At 48.4% G+C, this 24942-nt stretch overlaps 1 protein-coding gene across 5 annotated transcripts in view; it reads right to left on the minus strand.

Annotated features, from left to right (window-relative positions):
* ASIC2 (acid sensing ion channel subunit 2) overlaps positions 1–24942 on the minus strand; it is a 960074-nt gene that overhangs the window by 6512 nt on the left and 928620 nt on the right. For all 5 annotated transcript variants that reach the window (XM_019732608.2, XM_074319706.1, XM_074319708.1 and 2 more), the window contains exons 4-7: positions 7680–7830; positions 5689–5745; positions 4020–4173; positions 1863–1954 (exon numbers count right to left, since the gene is read on the minus strand). In XM_019732608.2, coding sequence (XP_019588167.1) covers positions 1863–1954; positions 4020–4173; positions 5689–5745; positions 7680–7830 — 454 coding nt within the window. The remainder of the gene's footprint in view (positions 1–1862; positions 1955–4019; positions 4174–5688; positions 5746–7679; positions 7831–24942) is intronic.

Genomic DNA, 24942 nt, shown 5'->3' on the forward strand with positions numbered 1-24942 from the left:
TGAGTGTGTGGTCACCACGGTGAGTGTGTGGTCACCACGGTGAGTGTGTGGCCACCACGGTGAGTGTGTGGTCACCACGGTGAGTGTGTGGCCACCACGGTGTGTGTGTGGTCACCACGGTGAGTGTGTGGCTTAGCACAGTGTGTATGTGGTCACCACGGTGTGTGGGTGGTCACCACGGTGTGTGTATGGCTCAGCACGGTGTGTGTGTGGTCACCACGGTGTGTGTGTGGCCACCACGGTGTGTGTGTGGCCACCACGGTGTGTGTGTGGTCACTACGGTGAGTGTGTGGTCACCACACAGTGTGCATTGAGGTGAGGGTGAGCCCTGTGGCAGTGAGAGAAGGGCCTGGTGGCTGAGGGCTTGCAACTGGCATGTTCTCATCATGGAGGTACAGATGGCAGCGTGCCTTTCTCAGCTGGCTATTCTGCGTGGGAACAAGATGCTGGAAACGCACTCATCCTCATGTCTGATACAGAGATGAGCTGACCCTCTTGACAGATTCAGAGCTCAGCCTTTCCCCGTTCTGTGTGTGTGTGTGTGTGTGTGTGTGTGTGTATGTGTGAGCCTAGGTGGGGGAATGAAGATGAGGGGAGGGGAGGGGCCATGTCCCGAGTCTTCTTTGGGAGATAAATGTGGCAGGCAGGTGAGGACCAGTACATGGCCTCTGCCTTGGGCCCAGGGCATGAGTCTCTAGTCTCGGTTCCTTTGGCCATAACAGTCTCCAAGGCCTGAGTGATGGCCACTTTAACCCAGCTGGGACCCAGCTGTGGCCCAGCCCCCAGCCTCCTGGGAGAGGTGCAGAAAGGCCCAGATGGGGCCTAGAAACACCAGTTGGGCCTTGGGTCTGCAGTGGCACGGAGACTGTCCAGGTACCAGAAATGAGTATTAATGGACCTTCTGTGTGCTGGGGCTTTATCACATTTAACTATCACAACAAACATATAATGTGGGTTTTATTAGACCCATTTTACAGATGAAGGACGGACCTGAGGGCCATGAGGGGAAACAACTTGCCCAAGTTCTCACAACTGGTCTTGCCTCTATTCTTACAGGTAGAAGGTGTCTGTTTCCCTCACCCCCCGGCCCCCAGGATGCCACTCTCACCTGGTTCGGCTCACAGAGATGACAACAGCTATTTTTCCTTACAGGAACAGGCATCAGACCTTTTCCTGAGAGTGAGTACAAGTTGGGAGGACAGCCCAAGGGGCAGGTCTTTTAACTGTCCACCCTCAGGTTTTGCATTGGGCTGGGGCAGGGTTGATATTAACGCTCTGTGTCCATTATGTGCAAATGGGGCCAGGGGAGCCTGACGGGAACCTGTGTGGGTGGCAGTCAGGTCTGTAGCTATCTGGGGACAAGGGGCCCTTCTTTTGTGTTTGAGAAAGGACTCAGTCCAGAGGGGACACCTAGCCTTCTCCATGCAGCAACAATACTTTCCAAGTGGGGGCTGCCCTGGGGGTCCTCGCTGTGTCCACTGCCTGGGGACCACCCAAAGATCAGCCTTCCCTCCATCTGATAGCTCTTTCTTCCCGCCATGGCCCCAAGGCTCTGACTCCAACCTGGGGCAGAAGACCATGGAATCCACGAGGGCAGCTCTGGAAAGGCCCTGAGAGACCTTTAGCTCACCTGCCTCACTGTGTGGATGGGGAAACTGAGGCCTAGATGGTAGTGTGACCTGAGACAAAGAGCTGCCCCACACTGGAGTTCTTCTGGGACAGGGAACAACTAGTGAATACAGAGGCCAGACTCATCAGGAGGCTTATATCTCTACCTGCCTGCCTGCTGCCTGCCCACCCCTCCCCCCTCCCTCCCATCCCCTAAAGATGTGGAAATTTGTGCAATAGACACTTTGACTTACCAAGTAAGGCAGCAACTTCATACGCCTTCTTCTGTTCAATCGTCTCGTAATTGAGAGCTTCAAAAAATATATCCAGAACGAGGATGTTCTCTCTGCAGAGGGAATATTTAGCACCATGCACGGTTAGAGCCATCAGGACCCACAGGGATCATCTAATACAGCTTTCTTTCCCATGGACAGATGGAGAAACCGAGGCCCAGGGAAGTGCAACAACTGGTCCAAAGTTCGAGCCGGTGAGTGGCCGAGCTGGGGCTTGAAACCAGGAGTCCCGACTCCCAGCCCAGTGGTCTTCACAGGGCTGGAGGCACCGGCCAGCTGTCCTCCTTTGCCCCTATTTCTCTCCCCCCCCTCTTTGCGTGCTTTCCTGGAGTCCTGCCTGGCCTCCAGGTCCTTAGGTCCCCAAAAGGTCTGCAGGTGAGCTCAGGACTCTCTTGACAAGGCTTGCTCCAGCTGGCCTGCCCTGCCCACTCCTAACAAGGTTCATAGCAAGCTTCTCCTAACGGGAGGCCCTACCCTGTTGCCAGAGCCAGGGAGGGTTATTCGGGAGCAAACCTACATCTGGCTGGGGGCATTTCTGGCAGAAGCACTAGGTTCTCCTCTTGCTCCTTTAGGCAGGTGTGTTAACGAGACACATCTTGGCAGGAGAAGTCGTTACTGCCCGCAGAATGTCTGCTAAGCAGTAGGAGCTGGCACCTCTGACAATTCCCTGTCTCCTTCAGTGGCGCTCACAAGGCCCTCCACGCCCTGGTCCCCAGCCCACTGAGCAGAAGCCATCAGGCTTGTAGATATCAACCCAGGGATGATGGGCTTTGGCGACTCTGTCAGCAGGAGGGAGTGGTGGGGCGAGAGGACGCTCCTTTCCCCACACAGGGCTCTCCGAGGCGCCATTCCAAGTGTCACCATCTCCTGCCTTGTTTATGGCAACTGCCTCCTAACAGGCTCCCTTCTGCCCATCTGGCTTCCCATCCGTCTTCCAAACGGCTGCCTGAAGGATCTTTCTAAAACTGCCGAACTAATTCAAACGAAATAAAACTTCACTTCAGTTCCCGAGTCACTCAAGCCACATTTAAAATGCTCAGTAGCCACGTGTGGCTAGTAGTTACCAGGTCGGCCGTCCTTTCATCGCAGAAAGTCATGTGGAAGAGCCGTGGTCTAAAACGCAAATCTGAGCCTGGCACGCGCTTGCTTGCAGCTCTTCAGCTGCTCCCTATTCTCTTAGGATAAAGGCTCCTCCTTTCCCCCCACTCGCTCCCCCGTCCAGTTCAGCTTACAGGACCCCGTGGCTCAGACAAAGCCACCTGGCCCAGCTTCTACTTGCAGGTCTGTTGTCTGTCCTCTCCTGAGTCCCTCTGTCTTTCGTTCTTTTCTCCCATGTCTTTTGTTCATTTATTTATTCTGTTAAAATTCTGTTCCGGGACAGGAGTCGTGCAAGGAAGCAGGGACCAATGAGTGACTACAAAGGCTAGACTCGTCCGGTCGGGTGCTCAACCTTATTTTTTGAGCACCAACACTGTACAAGCCACTCCACAGCAGAGAAGGAAAAAAAGAAAGGTTCCTGCCCTCAGGGAACTTTCAATCTAGTGGGGTAGGCAGGTAATAAACAAGGAAACATACATGGACATAGAATTATACGTGGTGGTGAGTGTTGCAAAGGAAACCCTGAGTGCTTTGAGAGAAAAATAATAGCAGGGGGCCTAATTTAGTTTCCGAGGAGATAACATTTAAATGAAGACCTGCCCTAGGAGGGGCCAGTTAGGTGAAGGGCGAGAGGAAAAGCATTCCAGGCAGAGGGAACAGAATGTGCAAATCCTGCCTGGAAAACTCCTATACATACTTTAAAACAATCTCTGAAGCTTTCTTTGACGGAATCCCCATGCCAGGGGCAGCCATGCACCTCCCTTATTGCCTGTATCAGCCTTTCTAGAATTCAGTTGCGTATTTGTCTCCCCATAAGACTGTAAGCTCCTTAAAGGTGGGGGTGGTGTCTTAACCCTCTGTCTTCCTATTCTGAGTGTAGAGCACAGAGCTTGGCACATAGCAGGTGCACAGTTAATGTCTGTTGAATGGAACTGACTACTTACCTTTGCCCTCTTACTCAATTGCCCCAAATTTCTTCCTGATCCATATCCCCCTCCCCACCATATGCACTGAGCTTACGAGATATATTTTTCTGATTTGTTGAATTTCTTCTCAAGGTACTTGGCTGACGTCTTGCTGGGGATCTTCACCATGGACAGCTCTTTGTTGTAGCGGGTCAGGTTGCAGGGTGTCCTGCAGAGACAGTAATTACTGTCCTTTTCCGCCAGTAGACCTGGAGGGGAGAGGGAGGTCCGGCTTAGTGGGGTGTGTGGACAGGACTTCTGGGCCCCAGGTAGTCGGGTTCAGCAGCAGAGAAGTGAGCTGGGAGGTGGTGCCTTCCCAGATTGGGGAGGGGTGGGAGCTGCAGTAAGAAGGGGAGCTGGGCTTTGGCTCTAGGTTGAGGGGGTGAGCTCTTATAAAAAAGTGTCCACTCTTTCTAGGTTACTCTTGGTCCTGTTTTCCTTCTGCTTCTTTTCCTGTTATGTCACCCTTTAAAAATTGTTGTGAAGGCACCGTTTTTGGAGAATGGGCTCCAAGGGAGTCCTGGCCTCTTCAGCTTTCCAGGGCCTTCTTTTCTGTTCCTAGCCTCAGTGTTCTCATCCATAAAGTGGGCCCCCTATCAAAAGCAAATGTGGGAGATCATTTTATCTAAAACCTCTGGGGCTCCCTCATAGCCAGTGCCCATCTCCTCTGCCCACTGGGTTAGGAGGCAGGCAGATTCACAAGTCCTTTGCCTAGAGGCAACCTCCCCACATGCAGAACGCTTCTTTCCCTCTCCTCTCGTCTTCCATTTAGGACCGGGCGGTTGAAGATGTCGTTTCCCTCCCTCCCTCTTTCCTCTAACCATCTCAGTGTTTCTGGCTACCCATAGGTTTTGTCGATTCTTCACTTCGCGGAGAGACTGAGTCTTTGCCCACCGTGGCAGTCGTCCCCTCTCCTCTCAGCCAGCCCCCCGACCCCCCACCAGTCCTCCTGGAAGCATCTGGGCTTGTGAGTCCAGAGCTGCCCCCACTGAGCTCCAGCAAGTGCAGCTGCTGAATGAACTTGAGTCCATAGGATTTAAAAATTCTCTCTGCTTGTCTTGATTAGAAACCATTTCCCAGGACTGGAGAGAGGCAGGCAAGTGGAGTGGATCTAGCTTTGGGGTTGTCGCTTATATGCGCCATCTTCCTCACCAGAAGTTTTACAGGCAGGGTTGGGGTGGGTAATCAGCCAGGTTATTCCAACCAGCAAACACCCAGCAGGCCAGAGTGGGAGGAGGAGGGACAGAGCTCGGGGTCTTCCATGGCCCGTGTGGAATGTGGACCAGCCTCCTCTCTCTCCCGTCCCCCACCCGCAAGCTCACCAGAGCATGCAAAGACAGGGCATTAGTGGAGTGACCTTGGCCTCCCGATGTGAACCGTCAGAGTGTGGGCCAAGCTCCTTTGGTGCCCATTGTCCATTCTCTCTTGTCTCTGTCCCTTCCTGTGCATTCCTCCGTGCCCTCCATTCCTCCTGAAATTTACTTCTTCTCTCTACTCCTGTCTCTTTCCCAGGGCCCTTCCCAGCCCTCATGCACTTGCATCAATTCCCTCCCCCACCCTTCTCTCCCTCTCCCTCTCCTGCTCCTACAACCATGTCATCCTCTCCAGACTCTTTCCCCTCACCCTTTTCTGTTCCCCCTTCCACCTGGTTCCTGTCCCACACCCAGAAGGTTTCCATTTCAGCCCCCCTCATCCCATCATTCCATTTGTCCCCCAGTACTGACCTAGGGCAGGCTCTGCACACTCCTTGTGCTGCTCAGGGGTACAGAAAGGTGCATCCCCTACAAAGAAGAAACACAGGGAGCGGTACTCAGGCAGCAACACCTCCCCTTCTGGGGCTGGGGGAAGGGAGTGCATCTCATCTCTGAGGAGGGGAAGCAGTCTGCCAGCGAACATCAGAAGGGAACCCTTGATCAGGGCAGCAGGGAAACAGTGTACCCAGAAGTTTGGGTTCTGATCTGCTCTGTGACCTTGGGCAGGCAATAATGGGAGCAGGAGTGTCCTGGCTAACTTCTCCCAGTTTGCTGTGCAGGTCCAGCCAGCTCAGGTGGGTAATAGGTGAGAAAGCTTTGATGGCTGAAAGCGGGGAGGTGGTGGTAAACACCTACTAGGTCCTGGGCGTGTACCATCATCCTTAATCCGCATGGAATCCCACTGAAGTAGGAAAGCCTGGGTATATTTTACCCACGAGAGACTTGAGGCCTAAGTATCCTGCCTTCTCAGGACACCAGAGTGGCAGTGACGGAGGTGGGCTTTGAACTCGCGTCCCTGAGTTTGGGGTTCTTTCTACCATACTGCACGGCTGTAGGCAAGAAGGGCTGCTTTCTAAGTCCCTCTTTGCTAGGCCCTTAATTCCACATTAGTCATTGAGATGCCAGGAACTGTCATGGGTAGAATGACTAAAATCTATACTGCTCGTGTGGGGCTGAGTTTCACTGGGGGGACATCTCACTGGCTGGTAACTTTCACTATTGCTGGGTTGTCCTTTCTCTTGCATCTCTTTGCAGGAATCCAGGACTCGTTTTTCTTTTCCCGAGGACTAAAGTCCACCACAATGTCCTTTCCTTACCTTTTCCCCAAACACTTTTTTTCAAGAGCTGAGGAACTGTTATGCTTCCTCCTTTTGAATAATAATAATTTCACTGGTATGCTTCCCTTTTTGCATTGTCTTCTAGGCACCTCAGAGGCAGTTTTGATCAGTAATGCTCATCTTAGATTACTAAATAAATGACGGGTTACTCACGAAATAATTCAGAATTTAGATAGGAGGACGTTCATTTCAGCGATGGTTGTCACAGAAAACAATTGGTAAGGAACTAAATGTCCGATATAAGGATTTAGTTAAATATAATTAAAGTGGGTCACAAACATAAAATAGTAGCCATTACACATGATAGCAAAGTTCCTGGCACATAATATGTCTTCAGTGAACAGGACTTTCGGTTCCCTCTCCCCATGTACGCACACAACCACCACTCATGTTGGCAGTTTACAAAGCATTTTTTATTTCTTAGCCTAATTTTGTCCTCATAACCACGAATGTTTGTGTTTTAAAGATCATGAAGGGGAGAACAGAGAAGTTTAGAAACTTGAGCCAGGAAATACCGCAGGTAGGTGGGTGGAGGAACCTGAATTGGAAGCCCAGGCCCCCAAATTCCTGCCCTAATCAGCGCCCACACCACGTTCTGCCTCTGACATGCCCACTGCTTCTAATGAGATGACCACCTGCCCTGTCAGTCTGATAAGAGAAATATCAGAACACATGTTTACTTGTTGATGGGTGGACTTTTGCCTCCTTTGAGAGTGCTGGATATTTGGATGTAAGAAGGGAAACATCTGGATGAAAGCAATAAACATCTGGAAACCACTGAATGTTTGCATGTGTACCACACCAGGATGTAAGGATTGTAAGCATCCAGCTATCTGGACACTAAACTCTAGGAGGTAAGAGCAGCAAACAATTAGCCAACATATTGAGCATTGGGAGGAATGTTCTCCATCCATCTGGACGCTTCTGGACACCTGGATGCTGCCTTGATTGCTAGAGTGGATGTTTCTATCTGCTCTCTAAATGTTTGGGCACAAATAACACTCTTCCCAGAACAACATGCTTTTGGATACTAGTGGAGTGGGCGAAGTGTTTTCCATTAGGGAGAGAAATGCACAGCAGCGGTCCCCAGTGGGGCCCGGAGGCCACCCTCCCTCTAGCACTGACCTGGCATGTGGACCATGCGGCAGTTGCAGTTCTCCACGATGTAGCGGGTCTCACAGTCAATCCTACAGGCGGTGATACTGTAAACAGGAAAGAAGTCGAGTCCCATCTCTGAGGATCGGCACTCGCCCCATGGCGGGGGCAGGTAGGTGAGCTGCAAGACAGGAAGGAGGGGGCAGCAGTCAGCCCTGGAGGTTCAGCCTCCACAGACTCAGTGCTCATTCACTCACTTATTCAACCAACAAACAATTATTGAGCATCTACTACGTGATCATCTAAACTCCACTGACTTCACAGACCTACAACATCTCTGACACTAGTTATCTTTCATCACCTTCCCAGAAATGCTGATCTTCTCAGAGTCTCTTCCCACTTCCACACTTTGCCATCTCCCATCTCTTGGAATGACCCAGTTAAATTCTACCTTCTTGGCTTGGGACACTGGTACCCCAGACCTGGAGGACGACACCTGGAGAAGGGTCCAGGATGAAATGGCTGTAGGCATAACCTAAGGTGTGGTTTCTGACCCATGGCCCTGACTAGAGCAACTCCAGGGCGATGCTGTGGATGGACTCCTTTGGGGAACATGTCACTCTTGTTCTCAGAGGTCCAATGACCATAAAATCTTCTAAACCTATGTACTTGCCTGCCGGGGATAGAGAGGGGGAAGGATGAGGGAGCTAATGGTTGTTGAGCACTTACGCTGTGTTAAGCCCCAGCCAAGTCCTTTACACCTATCTTTTTTTTTTTTTTCAATTGAAGAACAAAAGATACAACAAAATGCACACATTTTCAGTACACAGTTCAACAAATTCTGAAGAATGTATATACCTATGTAACCACCACTTCAATCAAGATACAGGACATTTTTAATCACCATAGAGAGTTCCTTCATATCCTTTTCCAATCAGCCCCCCCACCTACCCAGGCAATTGCTGTTACGGATTCTATCACCACAGGTGGCTTTGCCTCTTCTCAAATTTCATATAAGTGAAAACTTATACTATGTGCTCTTTTGTGTTTGGCTTCTTTTGCTCAACACAATGTCTATAAAACAAAGTAAACTTCAAGACAATGATACTGCATGAGATAAAGAGGGTTATTTCACAATGATAACAGGATTAATTCATCAAGAGGCTATAATAATTCTAAATATATAGCGCTTAATGATGTTTCAAAAACACACAAAACAAAAATTGACAGGGAGAAATAGACACATCCATAATTAGAGATTTCAATACTTCTCTCTCAATAACTGATGAATAAGTAGACAAAAAGTCAGTAAAGATATAGATTTGAGCAACACTATGAAACAACTTGACCTAATTGCCTTTTATAAAACACTACACCAACAATTACAGAATACACATACTTTTCAAGTGCACATGGGGCACTTACCAAGATACACCATATGCTGGACTATAAAATAAATCTCAATAAGTCTTAAGGAAATGAAACCATAGGGAGTATGTTTTATGATCAACGCATAATTAAATTAGAAATCAATAACAATAAGTAAAAAGAGATAACACAAGTTACCAATATCAGAAATGAAAGAGTACATCACTACCAATCCTACAGCCATTTAAAAAATAATGAGACAACTTTATGCTAATAAATTAAAAGCTTAGATGAAATGGACAAATTCCTTGAAAATACAAACATAACAAAACTAACATAAGGAAGAAATAGAAAAGTATAAATCTTATGCTTACTGTTTATGTTTCCCCATTCTCATACTCTTTTTTTATCCATCCTTTTACTTTTAATCTGTCAGAATATTTATACATATAAGGTAATCTCTTGTAAATAACCTAACTGAATGTTGCGATTTTATCCTCTCTGACAATATTCGAGAGTTTAATCCACTTACATTTAATGTAATTCTTAATATGGTTGAATTGAAGTCCACTAACTTGCTTTGTTTCTTATTTGTCCACACTGTTACTTTTTCCTTTGTTATCTCTTTCCTGACTCACCTTTTGGGTTAACTGAGTATTGTTTTGCTAGTTCATTCCATCTCCTCTATTGGCCTTTGCTCTATACCTCTTTGTATATTATTACTATTATTAATTGTTACTCTAGGATTTACAGCATGCATCCCTAACTAATCACAGCCTATTTTGAATCAATATTCTACCACTTCACATATAATTCTAATTACATCCCTTTCTGTTCATCATTCTTTCCTGTATTGAATTTCCACTGGATATCAGCGTCCTGTAGGCTAAAGAAATTTCTTGTACTATGGGCATATATTTTACATGTGGTACACCTGTGGAAATTATTCTGTTTTCATTTATCTATAAAATGTCTTAGTTTTGTCTTTACTTTTGAAATAGATTTTGACTATTATAGAATTCCAGGTTGTTAAGTGTTTTCTTTTAGCATTTCAAAGATGTTCCACTGTCTTCTGGTCTCCATTGTTTCTGACGAGGAAACAATCTTAATCTTTGCATTGCTCCCTTCTATATATGCCTTTTATCCTCTGACTGCGTTTAAGGTTTTCTTTTTTCTTTGGTTTCCAGGATTTTAACTATGCCATACCTAGATGTGGTTTTCTTTGTATTTATCTTGGTTGGGGATTGCCGAGGCTCCTGTATCTGTGGAATGAGGCTTTTGAATAAATTTGGGAAAAAACTGACCATTATTTCTTCACTTACGTTTCTTCCCCATCCTTCTTCTCTCCTTTCTTTCTGGGATTATAGGCATGTTGGCTGCTTAATACTGTTTTACAACTCATCGGGGCTCTGTTCAGTTCTCGCTGTCTTTTTTCTCTTTGTGTCTTATTTGAATAATTTCCATTAAATTGTCTTCAAGTTTGGTGTTCATTTGTTGTTTTCTATACAAGCTTCTGATAATCCCATCCTTGTAGTTTTTAAATTTCAGATAATTGTATTTTTCAGTTCCAGTCGGCTTTTTAGAAAAGTTTCCATATCGTGCCTAAAAGTCTATCATTATTTACATCTCTTTTTTCAGTTATTTAACATGCTTATCATTGTTATTTTAAAGTTGTCATTTTCTAATTCCAACACAGTTATAGATGGATCTGTTTCTACTGATTGCTTAGTTTTTTCTTTTCTCATTTCCCCTCTTTTTTCACATGTGCAGTAGTTTTTGATTGTCTAACGGAGGACATCGTCACTTTTTATTGTACACGGACATGTGGATAACTCTTGACAGTGACCCGGGATCAGTTACCTTCCACTGAAGGGTGTTGAGTTTTGTTCCAGCAGGAAGTTAAATTAATGATGAATCACTTTGATTTTGTGAAGGTGCTGTTTAGCCTTTGTATAAGAATGATTATAGTTTAGTTTTTCCCTTAGTCTTGGGGTGTGATCTAAAATCCTAAGGAATGACACTTCTGGAATTTCAGTGGAAAGCTCAGGTGCTTATCAAGTCTCTCTAACTTGGTGGGACTTGAATTATAAAGCCTGTCTCCCTTGCATTGGAAGCTGCTGAGAAAACTGCTCGGCTCTTTCAACTGCTGTCCTGTGTTACTTGGAGTGTCTTCATATGAAGTTCAAGGTTCATGCCATGATTTTAGGGAAGTTTATACACAATTTGGGTCTCCACCTCTGTGGGTCCCTCCTTTCTACGATATCTTTTCCCAGTTTTCAGCCTTTCTGGAAACCTGAACTCTGACTTGTGACTTTTTAACTCACTGCAGCTTTCTGCTTGAGCTCTATCTCCAGTATTCCCTGAGAACTTGATGTGCCCTTAAGGGAGAGGTCAGAAAAAAGGAAATGTGTATTTCACCCAGTGAGGGTCCCTTATCCTCAAGGGCTCTATACCCTCCAGATTCTAACTGCTTTGACACTACTCTCAAGGGTCATCAATTAGTAGTTTCAAAATATTTTGTGCAGAGTCTATAATTGCTATCTCCACGAGGATTAGTCTGAGAGAAGCTGCTCCACCGTTACTGAGAACCAAATCTCTATACTTACTTTATTTAACATTCACAGGACTCCTTTGAGGGAGATGTTCCTATTCTCATTTTATTAATGAGGAACCTGAGTATTAGAAAGGTTAAGTAGCCTGTTCAAGATTTCACACGTTGTCAGTGGCAGAGCCAGCAAACAGTCCTGGGAATCTCTGATTCCAACCTTGTGCCTGTCGCACTATATTACATTGTCTCTATAGGAAATTGGTGGGGGGGAGGGGGGGGAAGAGAGAGAGAGAGAGAGAGACACACACACACACACACACACACACCAGGAAAGACTTTTAGGAGCGTTTCTCTTTTGTTTTTACCTAACAGCTCCTTTCTTCTTCCTTGTTCACGCAGGTTTGCTTTACTATCTCACCTTTCTTTGGAGTTCATAAACTGACCAGGTGTTCACAAATTTCCTATATGACCTTGGATGTCACTGCTCTCCTCTGGACCTTAGTTCCCCATCTGAAAATAAGGAGGATTTGGGGGTAGGGCTAATATTCTATAGTTAGAATGGATTGGGTCCCCTACGTTGTTCAATATTAGATCTATAAACAGAGTGGATTTGGGAAGGACTAATAATGACTTTTGGCAAGGCTGCGGGTCTAAAATGATGTGTATTAACTTTGGGGGGTACTCATTTCTTTTCCTTCTGCTATAACAGTTTCCCACAGTGGGTGGACGAAGAATGTAGCTGGTGAAGCTCTGGTGATGAGCCAAGGTCTGTTCAGGGGTTGATCATGTTCCGTTTTCCTGCAGAGGTCGTGATTCGGATAACACGGCTACCCTGCTGTGGCTTGTTCATCATTTGTGCCATCAGCTGTTCTGAAGTCTTGCACTCCACAGCAGCGGGAAAACCACAGCATGCACAGCATCCGTTCTTCCTTACCGATGAGTGTCTGAAAGTGGGTTGGAGTATTTGTTTATCCTGGGCAAGCAATGCCTTAGGGGGACCCTGAAGCACTGTCTTCAAATATCTGAAGGATTGTTTCAGGGAAGAAGAATTGGATTTGTTTTCGGGCATCCCGAGGAAAGGACAGAAACAAGAGCAGTTGTGATAAGGGAAATGGAGACGGCGATAGCGCTTACTGACTCTGCCGGCACTGTGGGAGGCACGCTACGTGTAGTCTCTTATTTAATCCTAAAGAAGGAAACATTCTGCTCAACTTTCGAACCTACTGTATGACTCAATAATAAACTGTCTTGGGAGTAGGCTCCCCATCACGCGGGGTGTTCAAGCAGAAGGTACCCCACTACCTGGATGGAATGGGAAGAGGAAGATTCAAGCACTGGGTGTGCAGTGGATGAGATGACTTCTAAAGTCTCTTAAGACTCTTTGTTTAATTATAGACCCTAAATCTATTATTTTGATTTAAGAATTAGAGGCAGTAGAATGAGCCAGACAGAACCTTGGACCTCTCTCTTTCATGGGCTAGCTGTGGGACTGTGGGTAAACTACGCAGCCTCCGTCCTCTCGCCCCAGGACTTAGTCTCCTCGTCTGATTAAATGAGACAAGTGCCCAGCAGCTCACCAAGGCTTAGGTCCCATCCCCTTCCCCTAAAAAACTCTTTTATGTTTTTCGCCCCTTTTCGTTCATTTAACAAATAGCCCAGCTCCACCTCTGCTCTCCTTACCATTTGGTTCTATAGACCCGCAAATCTCTGCCCTTTTGGGGTCAAGTTACTTTGAGTTGGGTTTATTCTGAGGACTTCTGCCCGTTCAGACAGCCAAGTGAAGATGACACCAGGAGCTGGCTCTGGGGGTCTGGGGCTGGGAGACAGATCAGGAATGGAGACGTGAACATGGAAGGCCCAGGTGTAGGAAGCTGTGGGGTGGGTGAGCCAGCTCAGGGAGAAAGGAGAGATGCCCCCGCCTGAACCTTGAAGAGTTCCTGCCTTTCCCTGACAACTTGTCTTCCCTTACCAGGTTTTCATTCATCCGTGGAACTGGTAGCTTTGGATAATTGCTTAAATTTATGAACTGAGCAAAGAACTCGGAACTTTTGCGACTGAATACTCTGGTGCTTGCCTTTTATTGCTCCACTGTGTTGACGATTCTCTGTACAGTCGTTTTTGTTTTATAGTGAGAAGCTTGTGTTTCTTCCTCCCTGCCCTTGGCCACCCTGTGCTGTTCCTCAATCACGGGTTGTCCCAGCCTCTCCCAGACCACGGATCCCCAGGCAGGCCAGCAGGTGGCGCTGCAGTTAACGTAGCTGCCCAAGACGTGTCTGTCGTCTGAGCTGCCCCAAGGGAGCGGGCTAGTCTTCTAGGCCCTTGCCAAGCTTCTTGGGCCTTTTCCTTGTGTTTGCAACCCACACACTGTGAGGCCTTGGCTGGGACGCTGCTGTGGCGGGATGCTGAGAGGATGATGAAACCGCATAAGAGTATTTCGTTCTGCCCCTGTAAAGGGTAGGACAGGCATGAGGAGAAAGGAGGAGGGGGAAGGAGAGATGCCTACCTAGCTCACCTGACGCCCACTTGGCTCTTCTGTTATGTCAGCTAGTTGGCCTCTTGCTTCAGCGATTGCACAAGAGGCCCCCTGAGCAAATCTCTTCAGGCTCAGGGATACCCTGGCGGGTTCCTTCCCGGGCTAGCTCAGGGTCTTCGTTCTGGCCTGCCTGGCGGCCTCCTCTTCCTCACTAGCCCAGCTGGCTGAGAACCATCTGCTGGGAACACCCAGGTCAGGAACACATGCTCTGTGGTCAGACCCAGCTGGGTGTCCATCCTGGCTCTGCCGCTGACTTCGTGGGGGACCTTGAGCGAGTGGCAGAGCCTCTCTCACCTCCCCTTTTGGCACAAGGATCACGCTGAGAAATTAGCTACTTCAGAGGGTTACTGTGAGTTTTGAACATAAGGTATGCATAACCCAGCTTCCACCCTCGGCTGACGTCTTCCGGTCTCTGTTCTGCGTCAGTGGGACAGGACATGAAACGTAGGCTCTTGTTCAGTTCCACAGAACGCCAATCCCCCAAGGCCGCATTAGCACACATGGGAGATGCCAGCAGGAGCTGGAGGAGGGTTCTGCCTCACAGCCAATCTCCTTCACGGAGCCCAGTCCGAGGCCCTCTCCTCCGCTCTCTCGCCTCACATGCTTTGCTCCCCTTTCCAGGAGCAAGATCAACCTATTCTCATGTATTTTTTCCAAGGAAAGGCAATTCTAAAACCAAATTTTTTTTTTTCCTGCCTTGCTCTGTAACAAGATGAAACATCTCCCAGAGTACCTGGTGCGTAATAGATACTGAATAAACCGGAGCTGTGGTGTCACTGTGAGTTGTTATTGTCCTCTGTCTTCCCGCTAGCGGCTTGGCTCATGGAGTACAATGACCAGGCAACAGAGGCCACCCGGCTGTGCTTTTGCATCCATAACACAGATTCACACTCTGATGACCAGAAACACTGAGGCACGCTCTGACAACCTGTGGCACATACGCAGGGATTTTGTGTTCCTTCTGGTTTTCTCTCTGGAAACTCCACCTGCGTGTTATTGGCTGGAAAGCCGCATTCAGCAGTTGTGACCACGTCTTCGTGATGGTGCCAGAAATGAAACATAGTGTGCAGTATTGTGAGAGGAGCACGGATGGGGCTTCTCGGGAGACGGGCAGTCCCATTTGTCACGTGCCCTCCAGGCGTTAGGCCCTGTCACCGAGTCAGCTTGTTTCACCTTCTCAGCAGGCAGCAAGGTGGGATTGTTGTCCCATTTTATAGATGAGGAAAGCGAAGCCCAGTCACATTACGTAGTACAAACATTTCCCTGGGGTACAGATTACATTGATTCCAGGTCTCTCGGACTCCAAAAACCCTACTCAAAGTGATTTGCAAATTTTCAAAGCCATAGGCTACCCCACCCCTTCTTCAAATCCAATGTGATACAGGCACCAATGTAATAAGCAAAGGTGAGCTGCTATGGGTGCAGGTGAGGTGGAGCTGAGTTTGTGCTCAGTCTTCTGGCCCCTGCCGTGACCTCCAAGTATCTCTCAGGAACACCAAGGCTTACCATGCAGAGTTCGAACACCCATATGAGGTGCCAGTGGCTTATGGGGTTCCTTGGGCAGAAATTGTAACCTCTTATCTGCTCCATAAATTAAGAGGCCTGGACCAGACAGCATCTACACTCTTCCAGAATCTCCAGTTTTGAGCGTATGGGTCTCACTTATGACAATCCAGGATAAAGGGTGGAAAGTGGGTGGGCAGCTCTCAGATGATTGGTCTGGTCTTAATATTTGGCTCAGAATGTGTTTTCTTCCCTTTGTGTGTTTGGAGAAAAGGATCAAGATGAGGCCAGTTTGGCCCTGGCTCAGAGCCGGCAGAAAGCCTTCACTCTGGGAAAAACTGCCTGGACAGCGGAGGGAAAAAAAAATCCCCTTTGTAATCTGTTTTGCAGAGAACATAGTGAGGAGGGGTGTTCGGCTTGCTGAGAAAGGCTCCCACTGACCAGGCAGTGTTTAGCCTGAGACCAGGGGTGGCTTCTGGGGATGCAGGGAACAGAAGTGGGGGTGCAGTGTGGGCTGTTACAAAGGCCTCAGCGGGCTTTTGTTAGCCCAGCCGGCCCAGGGGTCCAGTCCAGTTGAACAAGCACCTATGATGTACCAGGTACAGGGCCGGGCCCTGGGGCTAGAGAGGTGAGTCAAACAGGGCACCTTCTCTCCAGGGACTCCTGTTTTCCTGAGCCCCCTCCTGCCACCATCCCCAGATCCTGGGGTCTGTTCTCTGCCTCCTCCCCCAGCCCGCAGAACTGAGGGATAGTAGGAATAACCGAGCACCACCACTAAAAGGCTGTGTGGTGTTGGCTAAGTTACCTAACTACTCTGAACCTCAGTTTCCTTATCTGCAAAACAGAGCTAATAATCTGCAATTCCAAGGGCTTCCCTGAGGAAGCACCTTGCCCAGTATTTACATGTGTGCATTGGATTTTTAGGTTAGGAAGTGCTTGTCAAAGTCCTTCATCCCAGGTGTCAGTCGGGTGACTGGTCCCACGTGCCTGTCCCAATTCACATCCCCCTCTCTAGCCACACCCACATCTTTTCCTGCTCACTGGACCTTGGGCCTCTAGTACAGGATCTAGCACGTAGTCGATGCTTGATGCTTGTTTATTGAATGAACGAAGGAATTGCCAGAGCCATCCTGCTTTCTCCTAGCCCAAGTACAGAGGATGTGTGCAAGCGGCTGCCCTCTCCAAGTCAGACAGGAGCAGAGGGTCCACCATTTAGGTTTCCATGGGATGTTCATTGAGCTAGGCATCAAATCACATCTGAGTCCTGGACTAGTTGATGGCAAGTTTTCCTGTGTGACCTTGGGCAAGTCACTTAACCTCTCTGGGTTTCTCAGTCGCATCTGTAAGGGGTGAGGCCTGAAGGGTAGTGTGCTTTGAGAGGCCCCGGTTCTAGGGTCAGGTGGCCCCGTGAAGTCCCCCTTATTTTTCCACCTTCCACTGCGAGTGCAAACTTCTGCCTTGCCCCCACAGTTGGAGGGGAAATCAGAGCCTGCTTTTTTAAGCCATAATTTTCAGTTTGATATTTTTATTGCATCCTGCTGAGTGATTTAAGTGTGTTCACAAACGATTATATTGTGCTCCTTTTAAACAATACTAAAATCAAATCAAATACTAAAATCAAATCCACAAATCAGTCGGTAACAGAGCCAGCAATGGAGTCCTAGGGGAGACATGTCCTCGTAGGCAGAAGCAGGGAGGCAGTCCATCCCCTGTCTCTGCCGGCTTCAGGGAGAGTTCAACCCACAAGGTCAAAGCAGTAGAGATGGCATCAGGAAGAAGCACAAGTCATCGTCAAGAGACTGAGCAGTAATAACGCCTGCCAGTTGGAGCACACCTACTACGTGCCAGGGAGGCGCTTTTCAGAATAGTGTGTCTTTTAATCCTCACAATGCCTCTGAGAATACCTACTACTTGCCCAAAAGACTGTAGACTAACTGATGGTATAGACACGGCTGACGTTTATTGGACCCCTACTAAGCTCTGTACTTATACCGACTCCTTGAATCCTTATGACCTTATGGGGTTGGTACTTCTATTACTTCCACCGTATCTCTGGGGAAACTGGAGCATTTAAGTGACTACGGTCATGGTGAGTAGGTGGTAGAGCTGGAATTAGAATCAAGCAGAATACACTTCTAACAACTACCTACATTGCCTTGCCTAAAGAAAGAATCGACCACAGGGGGTGGGGTCTGCAGAAAGCAGAGGCAATTCCTAAGTGGGGAGAGGCTGCGGCAGACATAGGGAAATAGTTTCACTGAGCAGTTGAGTCCCCACAACAACCTTGCCAGCGAAATAGCATCACTTCCATTTAATAGGGGAGCAGACTTCCGTAACTTGCCCAAACCAGATAGCTAAGAAGCAGCAGAGGCAGGATTCAAACTCAGGTCTATCCAACGGGGGGACGGGGGGTCAGGAGACATTTTAATCTTGGCTCTGCTGTAACCCCACTGTCCTCTCTAAGGAACTTAGTTTTTTCAGCTGCAGCATCTGTGTTCAGACTAGATAACCTCCAGATGTAGTATAGTATAGGCGGTGGTCTATAAGGCAAACCAGGTGACTGCTCCCCCTCCTCCCATTCTGGGCATGTGGCAGACATCACCAATCAATCACAGATGTGGTCTTACAACTTATCTGAACACTGCCATTTGATTAAAATTGGAACCGAGAGGAAATGTATTTGGGGCGGCTTCATCTGTAGAAACCATCAAATGACACATTGTTAAATATTCATATAGACTAGATCAAACTTATTATGTACTATATAAAATACAGGACATGATTTCCCTACAAGAGCAGTAATCCCAACCTGCCCCCTTGTGTAGGATCCTCCATGACTGGTTTTGGGAAACATCTGGACCACAGAGCGTTCACCCAATCAGAATACAGCACTGGAATCACACACAGAGTTGTTTGTTACGCTGGCTGGAAACTAAGCAGTAGTAGCTGATGCAGCACTTTCATAAGCAACAAAAATCAATTTAAAAAATGAACGACCCATGGTTTGTGACTAATAATAAAATAATAAGGTTATATCCATTGCAAAAATGTCTGAGTGGGAAAGAACGTAACAAGAGCAGAAAATGTGAATTGTTTATGCAAAAGGGCAACAAGATGTTTTTTGGAAGGCTATAACTTGCCTCATTCTAACATGACTTTCATCTTGGGCCTTGCTGGCTCTAGATAGGCCTCTGAAGCTCTGCAAGAACCCTTCCAGCTTTGGTGTCATGGGGCAGACAGCCTCTGCGGTTTTATTTCCATCCATCCATCCATCCACCCACCCACCCACCCATCTACCTTCCATGTCCAATAAACATTTATTTAGTACCTAATCTGTTCTAGGAAAACTGCTAGGAATTGAGGCTATGAAGATGAATAAGATGTGGTCCTTCCCAACACCTATGCGACTTACAGTCTAGAAAGAATAGGCATGTACATAACAAAGCAAGTGCTATAATGGAGTAACCATGTACAGGAGTAGTGGGGGCACTGAGAAGGCATGGCCAGACCAATTTGGAGTGGGGGGACCAGAAAACACTTTATGGGGCCGGCCCGGTGGCTCAGGTGGTTGGAGCCCTGTGCTCCTAATGCTGAAGGCTGCCGGTTCGATTCCCACATGGGCCAGTGGGCTCTCAACCACAAGGTTGCCGGTTCGACTCCAGGAAGGGATGGTGGGCTGCGCCCCCTGCAACTAACATCAGCAACTGGACCTGGAGCTGAGCTGCACCCTCCACAACTAAGATTGAAAGGACAACAACTTGACTTGGAAAAAGTCCTGGAAGTACACACTGTTTCCCAATAAAGTCCTGTTCCCCTTCCCCAATAAAGTCCTGTTCCCTTTCCCCAATAAAATCTTAAAAAACAAACAACCGAAAAACACTTTATGGAGGGATGTCACCTCTGAGCTGAGTCTAGAATGAGTGTGGTTCATTAGGCAGATCAGGAGTGAGAAGGGCATTCTTGGTCAAGGGAACTGCCCAGGCAAAGGCATGCAGGTAAAGAGAGACCTGGCCTGGAAGGGGTGCCTCAGGCAGCACAGAATGGCAGCCACATGGGTGAGTGTCGGGCCGGGGTGTAGCGCTCAGTGCCTCGGAAACAGCCCCAGGTAACTGAAAAATTCTCCATGGTTGTTACTGTGACTCATGCACTTGCAGTGAACATACATCACATGCAGGAAACAGCCCCTGCTAAATGCACACCCTCCCCTTCCATGCCCAGTGGAGGAGCTGCCTCGCAGAAAAGTGTTTCTGGTGTGTCTGCGCATGCCGCCACATCATTATAATCGCATCTTCATCTGGACACAATTTCTTGGGCAAGTGCTGGCGGCACTGCTGGCAGCATCTTCTCAGCAAATTTCCTCGCTGTGTGATTTGTTGGTTGAAACGGGGAGAGGGGAATTGTTGCAGGGATGTGGGCGGGGGAGGCGGCCTCATGCAGAGGAGTCACATAGGCCTGGCTTGGCCACTTATCACGGCCGATGTGCGCCAGCCACCTCACTCCTCAGGGCCCCAGGTTTTCTGCATTCCCTCCCACCCTGGGCCGGGCTACTGCCTTAAGTGTCTCTTTGCCTTTTCCTTTCTGCGGCCCAGGCAGGGTCTCCCCCTGACTTGTCAGTGCTGCAGGGGTCCTCATGACAGGGTATTAGGGGGTCCTGACTCCCCCAGGCCCTTTCTCTGACCCACACTCTCAGCTCTGTAAGCTGGAAAGTGGCCATTTGGGTTTCAGACTGCATCTCTGCCTTGTATTTTCTTCCCGTCTTCTTCCTCCTCCTCCGCCCCCCTCCGCCTTTTGGTTGCATTTCCATCTTTCTAAGAAAATCCCTCAGTCCAACGTCCACCCTTGAGCATCAGCAACTGAAGAGTCCCAAAGAGACCAGCACGACTGACCTCGCTCTATGCTAAATTGGACTATTTCAGAGCCGCTGTGTACGGCTATGCAAGGTGTGTACTGCACAAGAGCAAGAAGATCTACTCACTCAGACTAAAGTGTGAAGGTCCTCCAGGGAGTATACAGGGCAGCTCTGAGCACTCTGTTTCTTTACTGCAGTCCCCCCTGGGGCTTCACTCTGCTACTCAGTTAACCATCTAGCTTCAATCTCCGTAATCCCACTCTCCCTTAAAATGCCATCACCTTCATGGTAGCAATGAGACATTCCTGTATGAATGGGTGGGGCAGGGGGGTGGGGTCGGGGTCGGGAATGTGTTGTAGGGGCACTGATTGGCCTCTGTCCACAATCCCTTTTGGACTGGGGCCTCTTACGACCTTGCTTTTTTCAATGGGTATATTTGAAACAGGAGTTGGATCTAGGTTGAAACGTTCAGTGCTCTCTTAAAGCGAAGCCCACCTCAGTGCCTTTGCTATGATGCTGGCTTTTAGCTCCATTCAAAATCCACTTTCCACACTTCTGGGTGGGGACAGGGTCGGGGAAGCACTCCGTTGTCTCAGGGTGTCTCCTGCCCAGCTGGGAGTGTGAGTGTTTGGGTGCTGGGAGCAGGACAGACTGAACACAAGGCAAGCCTGCCCGGCTCTGGCCTCTGCAACCCTCGCGTCTTCACCTGGTGCCAATTGCCCACCCCTCTCTCCACCCCTAACTTTGCCTGCACAGGCCCTAGAACAGTCTGAACTAGGTAGGAGGGTTTTCAGCCGACCCAGCACCAGGCTTCAAGGCTAACCCTGAGTAAGGGAGGGTGGGATGCTCGTGGTGGGGAGACTGGTGTATCCCTGTGCTGCCCCTGTGGGTGGCGTCACTGAATCCTCACACTAGTTCTCCAGGTTGGGGGCCGGTGGCTTCCCTGAGTGGCAGTGGCAGTGGCAGCAACACCACATGCAGCACGCCACAGGGAGGCTTCTGAAAGCCCAGCTAGGATGTCAGAATGAGCCACAGCCACCCTCTCCCCCTGGGACTCCACTGCTGTAGCAGGAGACGCACAGAGCAGAAGCAACCCTGGAGCCCACGTGCAGGAGCCCGTAGACTTTTCCTCCCTGGGCCCGTGACACGGCGTGAGTAAGGCTCCTGCATGAGCGTGCCTCTGAGCCTGAGATGGCCCAGCAGGGGGTTTCTGTGTGTGTGAAGCAGTTGCCATAATCCATCTTTTATTACCTCCTTCCTGTAGCTTTTCTGTGGGGGGATGCTGGACAGGCATAAAACATGTGTGGATTCTGGAAGGGTGAGATGTGGAATTGAAAGCTTATGCTCTTGAGCCAGTTAACTCTCAGAGGCAAGGGTGAGCTCTGAGGCCCAATCTTTCTAGCTCAGCACTGCAACAACTGAATCCACATTTAATTGAATTTTAGGTAATTTTCCAAAGAGGGGTAATTGCTCTGTACCTATGCTGTTTATAACCTCACACTGTGTTCCATAATTCCCCAAATAATTAATATTCATGGGGGGCTTATTATCATTGTGAAATCCCATCTATCACTTCCTATTAGTTCTTCAACTGTGGCTTCCTTGCCACCATTCCTAGAAATGCCACCATTGTGGGCACACTGGCCCATGTTTCTTACACAGGTCAGAGTACTTTATAGCCTTAAAAAGACTTTCTTTCCCACTAAATGGTTCCGGTTTTGAATGGCTGAGCGGGTGGTCTCGTATGACTCCCAGTGAGAGTTACAAAGTCTATAGGGTGCATCAGCTATGAAACACTTTGAAGGGGAACTCGGCAGACCGTTGCCCTTTCGTAGATGTAATCTTGAATGTTTTGACCACCAGGAAGGACTGCAATGGAAACATAAATACACGACTGGCTCCGGGAGTTCAAACTCATTTGTACCTCTTATAGCTCGAGTTGTGTCCCTTCCAAATTCTTATGTTGACGCCATAACCCTCCATGTGACTGTATCTGGAGGTGGGGGCTTGAAGGAGGTTGGTAAAGATGGAGGCCTAGCTTCACAGGATTAGGGTCCTTATAAGAAGAGGAAGAGACACTCGAGCTCTCTCTCTCTCTCCGCATGCACAGAGGAAAGGCCATGGGAGGCCACCGTGAGGACACCAGTACCGTCCCCCAGGTTTGCTGGGGAGACGAGACGAGATGGCCGAGGAGAGTGCTAGAACACTGAAATAGTGCGATACTTAGTCAACACTTGGGGGTGGCACTGTATGGTGAAAAGACGGGCTTTGGACTCAGGTAGGCCTGAGTTAGGGTTCTAGACCTGTCACTTATTGGCTCAGTTGCCCCATCTGTAAACTGGGAGTAACAGTACATATCTCACTGTTGCGAGAATATTTATCTTTCACTGGTTATGAACTACACATTTCCCCACATCCTAACATCAGTGGCCTCTTAGCACTATGTTATAGTTTAACTGCTAGTGTTTTCATCTCTTACTGTCACATAAAATAATGCTGATGCTCATAGTTGGCTTAGAGCTGACGAAATCCAGTAAACGAGCTCATGCTGGGAAGGGCTCAGCCAAGTGCCTGGCAGAGAGCGGTTGCTCAATAAGGGGCAGCTGTTGCTATGCCTTCCTGAAAAGCACATGTGAAAAATCCCCTTGAGCCTTGTTTTCCTCATCTGCACAATGGGAACAAGTATCTCCACTTCATAGGGATTGAGGGAGTATTAAAATGAAGTGACATGCAGACTGAGATGCCTACCACGGTTTTTGTCACATAATGTGAGCTCCAGAAATGTCCTCCCTCAGCCTGGGACTGTACCCAAGGGAAAACCTTCCTTTTGTGGAGTTTTGGCACAGGTTGGATGGTGAGGGCAAGGATACCTCATGCCTCAGCAATTGGCCTCGTTGGACAACGTCTCCTGCTCATTGCTGCCCCCTGGTGGTCCCAAGGATCACAGCAAGGCTTCTTAAGCCCGATGGGAAGGCTGGAGAAGAAAATGGTGGCAGGCACCCCTGCTCAGAGTGAAGAAGACCTACCTAGACTGAGATCTAAGCCCAATTTAGGGCTGTGACTAAGAATATGTAAATGACCCTTAAGTCCTCTGCTGAGGTTCTCTTTATACTAAATGTGGCTGCCGGGAAAATCCCCCAGATCACAGATCTAAACCGAGAGGCCACTCCTCCTCCATCCCCACCCGCCTCCCAGCAGAATGCACCTCAGTGCTGGAGGCACGTGGTAAGAGAGGGCAGCCTTTGGCTGGCAACATGGGTTGGCAACATCCCTTCTGCTTTCCCAAGAGACCACCGTCTGAACTGGGGTCAGTTAGACCTCGTGTGAAATCCTGGCCCTGGATGACCAAAAGCACATGCCACCCCTCTACAAGTCTCAGTGCCCTTATCTGCCAAGTTAAGGTGTATATAGGGTCTGTCATGGAGTTGGTACTCAAAAATGTTACGCTGCCTACCCCGCTTCCCTTGTCCCCAACTCAGATGAGTGTCAGAAGAAATCATGAAATCATAAGGAATATTGACTTAACCACAAAATGCTCAGATGTAGTTCCTGTTGCTCTGATAAAGTGGGACTTGAAGTGAAACATCTCCTGCAAGTCTGGAACATCTCAGATGAGCAGATGCAGACTGTCAGACCACAAGGAAATCCTGGGTGCTCGCCTTTCAAAGATTAAACAAATAATTCCCATTCAAGCTCTTTGCTGGACTCCTTGGGATGATTCCTTGGCCCTCAGCCCTCCTGTTGGGTGGTGGGAAGACTGGCAGATCCCACCACAATAGAGGGTGAGAGGGTGGGTGGAGGGAGGGAGCCTGGACTGATGCCCTCTGGTCCTGGTACTTTGCATGAATTAAGTATGAGGTATGTACTATTGTTGCCCCTGTTGTAGAGATGAAGAAACAGGCACAGATGTGCAGAAGCTTGCTCACCTAATATCTCACTGCTGGTAAGTGGTGGAGTCAGGATTCAAGTTTGGACAGCCCTGCACCACTATCCTCTGGTCCCCACCTCAAGGTAACCCTTCTTGTCTAATCCCAGGTAATGGCCACTGTTCCTGAGAGAAGCCATTCATTATCAGAGACCTACTAAGAGATTCCTGCATGTCTCAGGATGCTCTATTGAAAGTCTCTTCTTTTTCCCTCAGTGTAGGACAGCTGTATCCAAATGGTGACGACCATTTTACAGATGAGAAGACTGAGGTTCACAGAAGCGAAATGATTTGGCTGAGATTATCTAGCAAGTTGAAGGCAGGGTCTGGACAAGAACCCATGTCTTTTGACTTCTGGTCCTGCCCCATACTGAACCTCTCCCCTGTTCTGTCCAGCCTCTTTCTGAGGGACTGCTCAGCCATCTGTGAGGGGAAGGATGATCCCTTACACTGAGGTGACCATCACACTATCCTGTGGGTTCAAGTTTTGTCCTTTCCTAGGAGCTTCTTTAAAAATATTAATCGACGGTCTTATCTCTGGAAGCAGACACCTTACTTGGGGATTGT

The sequence above is a fragment of the Rhinolophus sinicus genome, linkage group LG15 (genome assembly GCF_036562045.2).
Source record: "Rhinolophus sinicus isolate RSC01 linkage group LG15, ASM3656204v1, whole genome shotgun sequence".
NCBI lineage: Eukaryota > Metazoa > Chordata > Mammalia > Chiroptera > Rhinolophidae > Rhinolophus > Rhinolophus sinicus.